Below are 15,539 nucleotides of genomic sequence, written 5' to 3'. Positions count from 1 at the left end.
AAAATATGGCCACATTTGAGGTCTTATTCATTGTCCTTTGTTTTATGCTCAGTGCAGGGTCTCACTAGTATAAGACAATACTTCAGGATCGAGTTCTTATTAGTAGAGCTATTTATTGATTTTATTAAGTGAACTCCTAATTTTTTAAAAGGTAAAACCTTAAATACTTCAATTTCTGGAAGAAGTATTTTGTTTCCTAGAAATGTTAACCTGTCTTAAACTTCTCCAACTCAAATAAACTACTTTTTCATAGTGAATATTTACATGGAGAATCCTTGATTTCAAACACATCCTGTGTTTTTTTCCCCCCCATATTTACAATACTGTACCTTAATCACACACTAAGAAGGTCCTAAAATTTGTGCCATGCACTATAGCTGTTTGTAGGAAAGAGACACCAGACAAAGGCCCAGTCTCCAGACAGGATATATAGGAATGTAGATTCAATAAGGAAGGCAATATGTCCTTTCATGTCTAGAATGGGTTCCCTGACTTTCATTTCAGCTCTGTGCAAACAAACTTGAATGTCAGACAAACAGAGAGCCTGATATTTTACGCCAAGTGGGAAGAAAGGGTCAAATCCCTCCCTGCTCAGTTTGAGGGGAAGCTGTGGCTTTCCAGTAGCTCTTGAAACTCAAGATTTTAAACTGTGGTTTATAGTCATCCCTGTAAATGGAATTATATTAAATTTTGAGATTTTTTCAATTATTAAATTGAAAAAAAAACCAACTTTTACCTATTCTAATATTTATCATTACTTTATCTGAGATAAATCTTGCATTCAGTTCTGCATCACTTCCATTTTAAAAAAAGACCTGAAAAAAAAAGTAATTTTAGATTTTGTTAACAATATTAATGATTCTGTTTCCTGAAATCTCTGAAAATCTGATAATTCTCAAAAAACTTCATATAGTTGCCCAAACCACTTCTTTTTTCCCACATTAAGTTGACACTACTACATTCTTTAATTAACAAAAAGCTCTATCTTGGTATGTCATGTGCACTTGAAACTTGAGAAAAAAAATCAATAATGAAAAATAATTGTAATGCCAAACCCATTTCCTTTCCATACACACATATAGAAGCTCAAACTGAGGAAGTTAAGCCTTAAAGTTTCACTACACCTCAATTTTGGTAATTCTTATTTTCACATCTTTCACATGTCTTTCTTGTGTTTAACCTTATTATACCTGAAAGTATTTGTTTCTCTTTGAGCCACTCCTACGTGCTTTTATATTGCACTTAGTGGAAAGCAAAAGTAGCTATTTTATTATTACACTGCTATTGATCAAATGCCTAACTTAAAAGATCTTTTTCATGATAAATTATTATTACTCCCATGTTTTTCACGCCCACCATACCACCACATCCATAAATTCCAGCATCTTTCTTACAGGTTTGGTTCGAGCCCTTGTATGTTCTAGGTTTCAAAGTCTGGCTGCTACAGAAAGACTCGTGGCATTCAGGATTATACAGCCTATAAACAGCAAGAAGCTCAGAATTTTGCCTTTACAGTAGCAATCACAAAATTCAAGCCAGATGAAACAGCTACCATTTGTGTAGTATACATATCCTGGGGATATGAGCATTACTTAGTGTTCATTGCAACACAGACACAGCAATAAATGTCCTTTTGAATAACTAGAAATGTGATAAATTTTACCTGCACTAGAGTAGTTTAAGTGACCTTTGAAATTTGTAAAATCTTTCCAGCAGAGTACATAAGCATTTAATTGGGCCATTTAAGATGAATATTACTGACAATTTGCTGTCATTTCAACTTCAACCAAAAAAAAATATTGTTCGCAAGGCATGTTCAATAACTAAATAAACTGGATGGCACTGGCAAACTCACTGGATTTTCCTTTGTTTGTTTGTCTGATTTTTCTTTGTTTCCTTTAAGAAGTAAAGAACAGAGAGTGCAGACACAGTCTAGTTCATCATCATACCATCTAATCCTGGGGCAACCTTAAAAGATTAGTAGTGCCCAACCCAAACACTGTTGCAGCTTCTACCGTGTCTTTGGGGCCCTCTAGTACATTCTGCTGCTGCCTGAATGACTTCTTAGCTCCTATTGACTGGCTCCCCCAGCTCTCACCTCGGTGTTGCACTGACACTTGCCCCATGCTTTACAAGCACAAGTTGGATTTTATTGCAGGCTGCCTTGACAGATGTGCTCATTCTTCAAGGAAGAAAACAACTGCTTGCCAATGGCAACAGCATCACCTGTTGTTGGGTGAGAAATCAGCATTCCTTTTTCCTGAGGAGTAAGGTTAATCCCTACTTAATTTTTCAGGGTAACTGAGTTGCATATGCAGATCAGGACCGAGGAATCAGACCATATAACTCTTGCTTTACTGCTACATTTTATAGAATTTTGCCATGTGCATGTTACAATTCATGTGTTGGTATTTCTAGTGTCACTTTGGCCCAGAGAAAGCAGAATATTTTGATATTTGGGGCTGTAGATTTTTCTCAAATAGCATAAGAAGGATCAATCCACACAACAAAAAACTTTTGAAAGATTGATTAGAAGCAATCCTTCCCTGGGTTTGCAAATCACCATTAAATATAGTTTCCTAAAGAAAAACAGATCCACAAATTGGTACACAAGATACTTTAAGTCTGAGTTTAGAAAAACATCTAGGAACATTACACTTTAAATTTAATCATTATGCATAAAAATGATAGAAATAAATTCACAATCAAGAAACTGGAGTATGCACATGATATTTTAAAATTTAGGAATATTTCTTCTTCCATCAAAATTTCACTATAAAATAAAATAACACTTTCTAAGAGATCAGATTGATTTTACAGCTCCTGTTGACTTGTTTAAAACCAGATACAGTTTCTGAGGATATACAAAGATGAATGTTTCCTTACAATATAGAAGTAAACAAAGTATTAGTATCTACAGCTCTGAATCACCAGAATGACAACTTTGAGTCTTCCTTTCTTCCTTTCTCCATTTTGTGTCTTCTATATCCAGATGGCTATGAGCTACCTTGGTGTTTCTACACCTAGCAATGCTTTCTGTCATTTAATTCACATGTATGTTTGTATACACATGCTGTGTCACACACTCACTGGGTGATGTCATGGGGAAAATAACACGAAGCAATTTTGATAAACTCCTTCGTGTTGCTAAAACTTGGAAAGATAGAGTAATGTATAAAATAAGTTTAGTTATTGAAAAAAGGCGGAAATACGAGGAGAAAAAATATTTGACAATGGTTGACAAATTAAATTTAAACTTTAAAACAAAAACAATTTTGATTCAGGAGCAGAATTATTTTTATTAAGTCCTGCAGTAAATGAACATAGAGAACTAAGTCCAGAATTACTAGTGGCTTCTTTTGACCCATATTGCTATCACGTTGAGATTTCATTTTTACTGATTGGGTACAAATTGCTAATAGACAGATGTTTCTGTTGCTTTGATTTGATGCAAAAGAAGTTATTCACAACCCTAAATATTTTAATGCAAAGAATTTGTATCATTAAGTTAAACTAATCCTCTTTAGGAATAATAAAATTAATTGCTTATCATACAATAAATTCTTAGTGTGAACAATTAACACAGAAAATGGCTTTACAGATTTCTCTCCACTAGAGGTCTCTAGAGAAATGCAATAAACTCTTCAGAATAGCAGATACCTCAGACTTTGCTTCTTGATGTTATTTGCATGTCCTGAAAGAAGAAAATCAACACGTGTTCTATTCTTATTCCAGGTATTTCTTTGGATATACTCTTTCTGTTGTGGGTAATAATTATTCCTATTACTATGAGAATAATTCACATCCATTCAGTGTTTTAATCGATTTTATAGTTAAATATGTAACATTTATAATTAGGACTTCAACATCACATCACAGGAAATCTGAAAGCACAAAGTATTTAGCAGAAGGAAGAAAAAAAAACTAAGGTGGCAGCTTAGTTTACCTCTGCATTTACTATTTTTTGCTAGTGCTTTCCTCATTAAATACAGCATAATGGTGTCACCAGGCTTGTTATTAAGTGTTGGACTGTAGCCTACTGTACTCAATGCAGAGATCAAAGAGGATTCTCTGAGATTTGAGGTAGGGTCACTCATCAGAAAACTGGAAAGCCATGGAAAGAAAAATGGTTGCCCTCTCAGATTGCTCCATCATTTACTGTGGTGGATAGCCCTGTAAACAAGAGCTCAAGGCATGCAGCAGCATTAATTGCTACTTTTTTTTTTGGTGCTGCATTGTAAGTGTGGAAGAGGAGAACATGAGCTACGCTGAGATCTCAGACACGACAGAGGTACTCAATGAGAAAACATGTTACTGGGACAGTTCTGGGACTTTCTGAAGTTTTTCAAGTTAATTTTACAGTGTATCTTCTGATTTTTTCACCTTAAATTGCAAACTGCAAAGACTACTCAACTAAGTCCAATTAGCAGCTTGAAATATCCCAGCTAGGCACTTAAGAGATGATATTTCTCAGAGTATTTCTTGCTGCAAAGACCAGAAAGACATAAAAAGCTCTGAGAGGAATAAGAGCACAGCACTGATATTCTCCTAAAGCTTGTAATTTGAAATCTCAGAGTTGACCCATCACCTCCATCAGCGGATCTGTCAGTGAGGTTTCAGGCATGGAGCTCATACATCAAGAGGTGCTGACACTTCCATGAGCTATCTTGAGTTTTTTGCAAGTTGGGTATTAAGTGGTCATGATAGAACAGAAGCCCACAAACCATTTAACAAAATGTCTCTGCTCTTAATCTTAGAAACCACTAAGTGTTATGCAAACACAACTGTATAAATGACAGAATTTTTTCCTTGGCATGAAAATTTCAAACTCCTGGGTTGCAGTTAACACACCAGCTGCCCCTGGAGCCTTAAGACTGCCCCTTCATAGGAGACTTGACCTGTCACTTCTGCCTCAGTTTCCTCAGTTACAGCTCAGGTTTACATTTTCTATTTCCATTATAATTTCCAAGAGGCTTTGAAGGACCAACTAATGATTAGAGAAAGGTACACATGCAGATGTTCAGATACTCTGTGATTTTGATATGATAAGTAATCATACATTACATAAAGCTCTGTATGAAAGCATTATGTAACAGGACTTCTTATCATTACAATTAAAATGAATATTTAAATTAATACTGCATTTGATTGAGTGACTATTTCATAATCAGAATATGTGTTAAAATGGCTTTTTTTTCTCAAGACAAAAATGCTACTTCAGGTTGTTGGCAACTGCATTTGAAACTTTCATCAACTTCACTAGTTAAACAGCTCATAGCTGATAACTGTGAGGACGTGGAAAACAAAGGAAAGCAATGCTGTTCTTATGGGAACAGACAACATCTTCCTCTGGGTTTGAATAAAACCACACGCAGTGATCATGACCTCTGGATGCCTCAGTGCTATAAATACTAAACCATAAGTCAAAGTCTAAACTTCTCAAACTCTCTCTGTTGTTGTGTCAGCAGAATAAAATGTTAAGCCTTCTGTAATAAGGAAGAAATTAATCAATTGGGGATTAAAAGAAATTATTTATATGGTTAATTAGGGTACTGATTTAGGTTACTAGAGCTGGCAGCAAAAGCTGCTTGCTGTTCTAAGGGGGGTGGTACAAAGTTTCAGGTTGATCCTGTGGTTCCCTCCCACCACCTTCAAGCATGTATATAAATTGTCAGCTCTTCAGACCCTTTGCCAGTTCTCTCTTTTAGACTTGCCAGAAGCAACAGAGGACTAAAGATGAAGATCTTCTTCTTATTCACCTTTCTGATTTTTTTGTTGTCTGCTTTTGAACAAGCAGCTGCTTTTGCTCACTATGACAAGATTTTAACTCACAGTCGAATAAGGGCACGCGACCAGGGGTAAGTAACTGGCTTTTATTTCTAATTTAAAAGGAAGCTTGTTAATCTTTACTCTCCCCTTTCTTCTAGCATTATATTACATGCAATTTTTCACTATGAATTTTTACTGTTGTTCAAGTAGAATTTTCTTTTAAAATTCATTTTACAATAATTGTTCCTGAATAAAAAGCTTTTCACAGAGTTTTAAAAGGAGACAGAATACTGTTAAAATTCATAACATGGAAAGAAATCTAAAATCACCGCTTCTCAATGGATAAAATGTGATTCAGAATCACCAAAATTAATTTCAGTTTGTAAGTATTGTAATGGGAGATCAGAATATTTTTATGTGTTTTCAAACTTTTGCAGAGTTGATAGCTATCCACAGTATTTGCTCTCTTTATTCCATCCTGATGAAAACCGTTAACTCTATTTAAATATTTTCTAATGTGGGAATATATACTGGGAATCCTTTGTGAAACTTCTGTTCCCACTAGAGCAATGCAGCAAGCTGCTCAGCAGGGCTTCCAAAAGGCAACGCTTACAAGCCAGGCTGCTTGGAGACATGGAAATAATTTTAACAGCTGGTGTCAGGAAAACACATGTGCCTAAAGATATTTTCCTCTAGTCTTCTTAAGCAAAAAACATTCTGTGAATAATAATTGTTTACCATCCTATCTTCCCACTGCATGCTACACACACATGCTTTTCAAATTTTTTTTTAGCTTTTCAAATAAAGAAGCTCACTAGCTTCCCGGTGATGTAAAGTATATGTTCTAACTTCTAAGGTGATGAATTTTTTTAATTGCAGAAGTATAAAAATAAGGGATGAAATGCCCTTGCTCCATGGAATTTGACCGTAAGAAATTCATCTTTGTACACCACCATGCTAAGGAACACGTATTCCTCCTCTGAAGTCTGTGACTCCTTTTATTTACATGCCAATTTACCCCTTGGTCCCCAGTAATTCCCAGAATGTTTATTTAGGTGCTTGCGGTACTCAAAATGGTTGGTAATCAAAATAGCTGATTGATTTACAGAAGACAGGGCTTCCTTCTACATAAAGAACAAGGAACTTTTCTTCCCCATCTCCCCACGACCTTCAGCTGCACAGATGTGTAAAAGACAAAAACTTTAATGAAAAGAGCCCCACTGGTTCACTGGTCCCTGGTGGCTGGTAATTCACTTCACAGGGGGAAGGGAGAAATGGATATCGAGACTTGCCTGGGCACAGCTGGTGATCACTGCCCATCAGACACACAGGGTCAAACCAGAACCAAGGGGAAGCTTCTGTCGCTGCAGGGAGGGTGGGCTTGCCAAGGAATCCAGCTGGGCAGTCCCAAGAACTTGCACTGTGGCTACTTCAAAACACACCTGTCCTAGGAAATGAAGCCGGATGTCCATTTCTTACTTGACAGGAAAACTATTTGCTATTATTTCATGTAAAATTTTTCATGCATGAAAACTTCTTTTTAACATGTGTCTCTCTGCACCCATAGCCCAAACGTCTGTGCTCTTCAGCAAGTTATGGGAACAAAAAAAAAATACTTCAGCACTTGCAGAAACTGGTACCAGCAATCCATCTGTGGAAAGAAAGCGTAAGTATGCTCTGCTTCCAAACTATTCTCCATTGACTGAGATAATAAAATGTGCAATTAGAAATCTCCTTTTCTCACAGACAAGCTGTTTATAGTTTATGTTAGAATCTTTACTTCTCCTCCAGGTGGCATTGCAATACTGACTTCCCCTTTCCTTCTCTGGGCACACTGCAAGTCATCCAAAATACTTCACCTTTTCAGTGAAGTCTGCCATACTACTGACAACTTTGGCACTAAATTCTATTCTACCGCAGACACATTGGGAAGAAAGGTATTTCCTGCAAATGCTTAGAGTGGAGCTTGAATATTCTCACAGGCAGTTTTGGAAAGCAACCTACTCCTGTGGTTTTATTCCTAGATAGATGTCATGTCTTCCCATGAAAGAAAATCTGCTCTCAGAATGCATCTGAGGGAATTCATTACCTTGCAAAGCTCCAGAAGCAGTGATAGATAACTTCATGTGTTAGGAAAGGTAGTTTGAAGCAGTAAGTGGTTCAGACTCATAGAACTGAAGTCATGTGGAGATTTTGTTCTCCTCATGATCAGAATTTTGAGGAATGTTAGTTGTAAAACATTTCACAAATCCTGTGCTAGGCCTCAAGAAGTCTAATACAGGCAACCAGAGAAAGACATTGAGTGGTGGGGCTGGGTAGATTTGGTCATGACAGTGTACACAAAGTTATCACCTGCCCTTCCCCTTCCATTTTAACCCCCCTGCCACTGTACAAGCACTCTCAGAGCAGGGCTAGATGAGGAAAAGAACGTGTCTGAGAATAAGTTGAGTCATAGAACTCCTGAGGGCTGTTTAAGGGGTTTTTGTGGTTATAATAAAGCATCTGTTGTAACTTAGTCTTAGCCATTAATGAGTTTTATACTCTGCATACTAAACCCAGAAACACAGACAAGACTAAGAGACTTCTCCAATAAGAATGCTAATCCAAAGGACAACAGCTCATGTCATGTCAATATCTCCATGTTAAAAAGTCCTCCCTAACTTATGTCTGTAAAATGTTGAAAGTTTTTATTGTGTGCAATTCCCGTTTACAATGGAAGTATAACATACAAATTTCCTAAAATCAGCATCTGTTGGAACAAAAGTCTTTCCACTGTTTCTCAGCAGTATTTTATCTCCATGCCAGCAAGAAGGAGAAACAGATGAGTCACAGAGCTGATTTGAATAAACTGTACACTGGCTTTCTTTGCCAAGAATAACAAGGATTAAGGTAGTGCTGTTCTGTCTTTTTCCTTTGGAATATACTCCTTTGGATGAGGTCAAGACAATGTTGTACTGCTAAAAACCACCAAAAATCAACAAACAAACAAACCAAAGAAAAACAACAACAACAACAACAAAACAAAAAACAACAAAGACAAAGAAATGCACCCCACCAAAACCTGAAGAATGCATCATTGGTTTGTTAGCTGAATAATTGCTTTCTTTCTTCTTTCGGCCACAGTCTTATACTGAACTAGTAGGGATGCACATGAGGATAATTTCTGGTCTGGTCTGAGGTGGCATTTCCCCTGTGTGCTCTGCCTACACACAGGTTGTACAGAGGAACTGCATCTTGCACCAAATTTTATCTGGTTCTGACCTTATTGTGGGATGATGCTCCATACAAACCTCTTTCCTCCCATCCCACCTTTCTTGCATTTTGGGAACAGCTAAAGAACCTTCTAACTGCAGAAAACTGTAAGGGAACATGAATAATGTAAGTAGGAACTTGCTAACTGAAAAGAAGCCTGGGCTGTGCATAAGAAGATACGTGGTAAAAAAGTCATTAATCTTGTAATTCTTGACTGAAGAAGCATTTTCTTCTTACCAATGTTCTTCAGCCAATTTTCTGTCTTTCATTAATTGTATCATTGTTGGATGTGGTATGAGGATTAAACTTGCCATGTTTTACTCTATGCTTATAACTCAGCTGCCTCTTTCCTTTTTCCAAAAGCTAATTAAACTGCAATCTTTCATAGCTTCCCATGGGATGAGGGGGAAATATTTTCTATTCCAAGGGAGGAAAATAAATTTTCTTATGACAAAGCAGTTCACACAGTTAGGAGAACATTTTAATTCCAATTTTGCTACACTTTTTTTTAACAGATAGTCAGATTATTATGGTTTTATTATTAGCTTCTGGAAGGATGCAAGAAGGATTAAAAGGTTTATCATTAGATTAAAATCTGTAGCCTGTGCTATCCATGCACTCCCAAGACATAACCTTTAATGAATTGCCTTAAAGAAAGAGATGTACTAAAAGAACTATATAAATACTTTCAATATATGGCTTCTCAGTTGAAAATATGCACATGGAAGTAGGGTGAATATGTCATGTACATACGTGCATATGAAGGAGTGGATAAAAAATATTTTCATAGAACAGAGAAATAAAGGACTGTGTTTAAAAAAGAAATCATTTCACCACCTCTATCAGATTGCTCTCTTTTATGGAATGATAATACTCACTTTTCCAATCATGCTGTTTAATATTATTTTTCTTCTGATCTACTTTATTTTAACATCTCTTGAAGTAGTTTGGAAGTTGAAGACATTAAGTCCAACTTTTTATTTGAATAAGCTGTTCATTTTAATGTGGTTATGATTAACTTTTTGTCAGTTTTAAATAAGGAAACATGAGAAAAATGTACTCAGCTGCCAGCAAAGATTCTGCAAATTAAAACTGAACTGTAGAGGTTAAAGGCCCAGTAAAAAGTTTCAAGGAATGAGTGTTTATAACTTTTGAACTGCCTACATCAGCCACATCTATAAAAATAAATATATTATGTAAAATAGTGATGTCATTACAGTGTACCAAATAATGTACAGTGTGTCATAATTTGAAAAATAGTATCTGAAGTTTAATGTACTAAATTTCTTCCAAGGAGCCAAAATTACTTCAGTGATAACTTTGGTAAATTTGCATTTTCCTGTAAAAGAGGCGGGTTTTTCAAACAGATCAATGGTAGAACTCCTATTTCTGTCTATTAATTAAGAGGACATTATATCTTATAGGAAATAATGTTAAAATGAACATTACATTATAGAATTGTCATTCAGCCCTGGTTTGCTGTTATGTGTATTTGAGAGTATTTTTATATAACATTTCCTGGCCCCTGGCAATGCCAAGCTGTGATGACAAGCTTTTTAAACCCTGGGTTTGGTTTCTTGTATTCTGGTTCTCATCCTTACTACATTTACCTGTGAACTTTCCCTTGGGTCCATCCATCCCGTATTTAGTGACTTCCTTCTCTGTAACCATTTTATGTCTGTTCTTGATTAGTTCTCTAACTCATTCCTGACCATCTTCAAATTCTTCCTTGAAAAACCAAGGCTCCCTTATTCCACTTTTTATCTCCATACAATGCACAAGATCTTCTCTGAAATACTATAACCAGTATGTAGGTGGCCACATGTTGTTTTGTCACTTTAATTTCTATTCTGTTCATTTAAGTTTGTCTTTTCCTTTACAACCCTTCAACCAGGATTTTATTTTAATATCCTCATCTTTTTTTTTTTGTTCAATGTCATAATCTGATCAATACACAATAGATAAACTAATGTTCTTCAGCTGCTGTTCTAGTCACATAATCTTTTGGTAACTCTATATGAGTGCTATAAGCCTGCCCTTGTTCCCTCCCAATGCCTAAATTTTATGATGACAGTCATTCTTTAAATTCAAAAACTGTAAATTTTGTAAAATATGACCAATTTGTAATCAATTAAAAAAAAGGCTGAATGACAAAAAAGGCTGAAAAGCTGGAGAGTATGTGCTAGCAATTGATAATAAAAGAAAAAAATTGATAATAAAATAAAATTAGACTAAGCTAAAATTAGTTTATTTCTTCTGCATATTATTTAATGGTGCTTTTGTCTGAATCCCACAGAACTGTCTTATATGAGTGTTGCCCTGGCTATATGAAGATGGATGGTACGAGAGGATGTCCTGCAGGTACGAGCTTATTTTCCTATATATAAATTGGCATGTGGAAAGAATTAAAATTCCAGCAGAGTTTCAAAGGTGATCAGCATGAGAAATTATTGCCTCTTTTTAAGAAGTACTGCCTAAGAATGCACAGCTTCATTTGCAAGTGGCAACCACAATTAAAAATTAGATAGCACTGAATTTGGTCATAAAGTCTAGGTTGAATTTCCCAGCTCCTTCCAGGTTCTGGATTGGTGAGAACTGATAGTGCCTTCAGTTCCCAAAGCTGCCAAAGAAGAGCTTTAATTCCTATTCCCATCAAATCCACGACTTGTATAAAGCACACCGGTGTGGTCAGAAAGCCAGGACCCAGGGTGGACCATATCTAAATTTTGTATTTTCCTTTTTCTGAAAAGGCTTGAATCTAATTTGCCTAAAGAGTCTTATGGCCTTTGTCAAAGAAAGAGTGAAAATGAAGACAGAAATTCTTCATCTCTCCTATTTATGCTCTTCTTTGTAAAAATAAAACTAATTGCAGCAGAAAAGAGCAGTATGAGAAGGAACACATTTCATAGGTTTTGATCCCTGCAACTGAGATAATCCTTTTAATATGAATCAATAATGCAGAGTTCAGTTTGTTCAGATAAATTAATCTCCCCTCAGATACTGACATTAGGATGGGATCAGTCACACATTAGAATCACCTGTTCTTCTCAATAACCATAAAAAGGGCCAAGAACCATTAGATTATATGCAAATGTCTAACTTCTAGATGCCTAAAATTAGGAGAGATGAATGCTGTTCCCATGTAGCCATGTTTTAACTGTGAGACTATGGCCATTCTTACTCTCTGGATGAATCAGTATGTGCGTAAACCGGACACTGGAAGAAGAGTAAAGGCCCTACAAAGCAAATTATGGTCCATCATGACTGAAGGAGACCCACTCCATGAAAAGTTTTGTGGGATAGCCTCCCTTCTTCATGTTGGGTTGATACAAAATACAACAGATCTTTTAAAGGAAACTTTACAATATTCGGTATTGTTTGATCAAACTTTATTAGCAAAATCACAAAAAGCAATAGCAAGCACATGTACTTAGATGATTCTTGAGTATGTTGACAATGAAATTTTTAATCTAAACATATTGTCTAATTCTGATTTAAACAATTTCAGAACTATTATGCATCCAAAAGACGGAAAAAATTTGATTGTGATAAACTGAAGAGTTTACAGTATTCTTTCCTCATGTTCATTTTAGTTGCTCCTATTGATCATGTATATGGTACACTTGGTATTGTGGGAGCTACCACCACCCAGCGCTACTCTGACATGTCAAAGCTGAGAGAAGAGATTGAGGGACGAGGATCTTTCACTTTCTTTGCACCAAGCAATGAAGCCTGGGACCAATTAGATTCAGTAAGTGTGTGTGTCTGTCTGCATGTCCGTGAGTTCAGCTGAAGCAGCTAGTGTGGGATAAATTAGATTGGAAACAGCGACAAGTTTTAGACATAGAAAGTAATAATGAAATAATCTACAAGTTTAATGTAAATTTGTGAAGCTAGAGAAGCTGGGTTTACTTTCAGGAGTACTAAGCAACTGTAATTGCTTCTTACTTAAGCACTTGCATGACACATATTGGTATTGTTAATTTCTTTAGCATAGTTTTGGGGAAACTCCTAGGAATTCTAGCAGCTGCATGATATATGGCTGTACACTCTCAGAAATTCAGATGTCCTTCTTTTAGTAATTATTTTAGTTGAATAAACATTGAATTAAAGCTCCTCCAATGATTTGACTGTGGTGAAGACTCATCTTCCATTTGTGAGCAAATCAGACTTAAAGATGATTTAAGTAGAGCCAGATTTATAGGCATCAAAGTTGTCCTCCCTAGCAGATGCTGAGTATGTTGGAAGCATATACTGAGATAAATCAGTATGTACATCTTTCTGAGTGGCAGGATGTTTTGAAGCTTGTAATGAATTAAATTTCTTTTTTTCTTCAGGAAACTCACAGGAATTTGGTTGACAATGTAAATATTGAACTGTATAATTCTCTCCACCACCACATGTTAAACAAGCGCATGTTGACAAAAGATCTTAAGAATGGCATGACCCTGGTGTCTATGTATAATGGCCAGAAATTGTTTATTAACCATTATCCCAATGGGGTAAGTCTATTCTCTTTTTTCCCTCTCATATATATTTTTCCCTCTCATATTTATATTTAGTTGTTTCCTTTATTTCCTTATATAACTAAGAAAATATATTATCAAAAGTTTACCATCCACCAAGTCACTTGCCAGTGACAAAAATAAATATTCTCTTGTAGAACTTTTGACTGGTCTGTAGACTAATCACTAAGAAAGGATGAATAAAGATTGTGCTGTTTAGAAATCAAAGTGCAAATGAAAATGAACTTTCTTAATAAAAGACATAGCCTTTTGTGGTCAAAATACATGATCAAATAAATTTGACAGCAAAATCTACTATTAATTTTTATAGTTTTCCTAAATAATATTAAAACAGGTCTTTTATTTGAATTTGAGTGCATGGTAGGAGCATTGAAAGTTGTAGGAAACACACATCCATTACTTGCCTAGGCAAAAAAAAAAAAAGCTAGAAACTCTCAGTTAATTCACTCATCTTTGTTGTCTTAAATGCATCAAAATGTTTGCTTGTCTGCAGGTTTTATTGCTGAAAAAGCAGTATCAACACATTAGCCAGATAAGAAAATCAGAATAATTGCAGTAAGAAATTAAACATGAATATGAAATCTATGTAACCTGAATAAATCTGCTGCTATCTTTTCAGAAGCTTAGTCAAACTTTCAAATCTTACAAGGCTTTATTTCGAATTTTGAAAAAATCAATTGGAATAACAGCAGTGAATACACAATTTACAGTACCTACATTGCCAGGCTGTGAGAGTCAGGGTCCAAGCTTGTGATGAAATCAGTGTTTAATCTTCTACTACTTGATTCCTCAAATATAGGTTGTTACTGTTAACTGTGCCAGGATCATCCATGGCAACCAAATTGCTACCAATGGGGTTGTCCATGTCATTGATCGTGTCCTGACTTCTGTTGCAAATACCATTCAAGATTTCATTGAATTCGAGGATGATCTTTCATCATTTAGAGTAAGTGGACAAAAATAAAAACCTCTTCTCTGTTTATTTAGGGAGGGTTTTTTTAATTCCTTTTTTATTTGTTTATGAAACCTGGAAGTAAGAGGTGTTAGCTTAGTAAGAGAGAGAAATAAATTAAATTAAGAGCTCCAGGTAATATTGCAAATCTAGCTATTTAAAAAGGCAACATCAATAGCACGGAATGTGTCCCTGTACCTAAAAAGTGTCTTCTCTTCAAGCACTGAGAAAATGAAACATGAGCATGAAGGTACAGAGTCTGGTGCTAGATAAATAAGAACAATTTCAAAATGGATAATAAAAAATGGTAAAGATGCCAAATAAATTTCAGGACCTCACTCAGAGAGTTAGTAGATGCACATAAGAAGGATTTTTCTTGTACAGACAAAGCATGATTAAAAATTGTTAAAAGTTTCTAATTTTTCCATCTTCTAAAAAATGCATTTGCACAGTTTAATGGGACTTCATGCTGCATATTTTAAAAAATATATCATTGATTTACAGATAACTGATGTCCTTTTCCATCTTCCATATCCTTAATAAATACAAAAAGGTATTTTAAATGCAGAGGCGTAGAGGTGGAGAAGATCCTCTGAATCCCTCAAATCCAGTTCAGGACAGTTACAGACAACCACATTTATGATCTCTCTTTTTAAAACACTATTATCTCAGTCTAGCATCCAAGTATCTGCAGGCATGAGGTAATATTAGACAGATAATGTATTTTGGTAATATTTCAAATACTCAGCATTAAAAGAAAAAAATTATATTTTAGGCTCCTGCCATTACATCAGGTGTCATGGATATTCTTGGAAGACCTGGTCATTACACAATCTTTGCTCCTACTAATGAAGCTTTTGAGAAACTTCCAAGGGGAGTTTTAGAAAGAATCATGGGTGACAAGGTGGCCTCTGAAGGTATTTAAACTTTTTTGCAAATGAGAAATGTGTATGAGTGGATCAGGAAGCAGAAAGTACATTATCCTCATAGCTCTGGAATGAAGTACCTCTACTTTCATGTGTGTAGGAGGAGGTATTCCT

At 35.6% G+C, this 15,539-nt stretch overlaps 1 protein-coding gene across 12 annotated transcripts in view; it reads left to right on the top strand.

Annotated features, from left to right (window-relative positions):
* The first annotated feature begins 5,622 nt into the window (after positions 1 to 5,622).
* Positions 5,623 to 15,539, top strand: part of POSTN (periostin) — a 30,344-nt gene continuing 20,427 nt past the window's right edge. For 3 of the 12 annotated variants that reach the window (XM_009102896.4, XM_018908591.3, XM_050973218.1), the window contains exons 1-7: positions 5,624 to 5,858; positions 7,337 to 7,435; positions 11,318 to 11,382; positions 12,615 to 12,772; positions 13,359 to 13,523; positions 14,347 to 14,493; positions 15,275 to 15,416. In XM_009102896.4, the coding sequence (XP_009101144.2) occupies positions 5,737 to 5,858; positions 7,337 to 7,435; positions 11,318 to 11,382; positions 12,615 to 12,772; positions 13,359 to 13,523; positions 14,347 to 14,493; positions 15,275 to 15,416 (898 nt within the window). In that variant the 5' untranslated portion in view covers positions 5,624 to 5,736. Of the gene's footprint in view, positions 5,859 to 7,336; positions 7,436 to 11,317; positions 11,383 to 12,614; positions 12,773 to 13,358; positions 13,524 to 14,346; positions 14,494 to 15,274; positions 15,417 to 15,539 lie in introns of all 12 variants that reach the window. The other 9 variants (XM_018908596.3, XM_018908593.3, XM_009102897.4 and 6 more) reach the window with 4 other exon arrangements.

Source organism: Serinus canaria, chromosome 1, assembly GCF_022539315.1.
Source record: "Serinus canaria isolate serCan28SL12 chromosome 1, serCan2020, whole genome shotgun sequence".
NCBI classification, from domain to species: domain Eukaryota; kingdom Metazoa; phylum Chordata; class Aves; order Passeriformes; family Fringillidae; genus Serinus; species Serinus canaria.
Note: the sequence above shows the minus strand (reverse complement) of the source record. Positions and strands in the feature narration are given on the sequence as shown.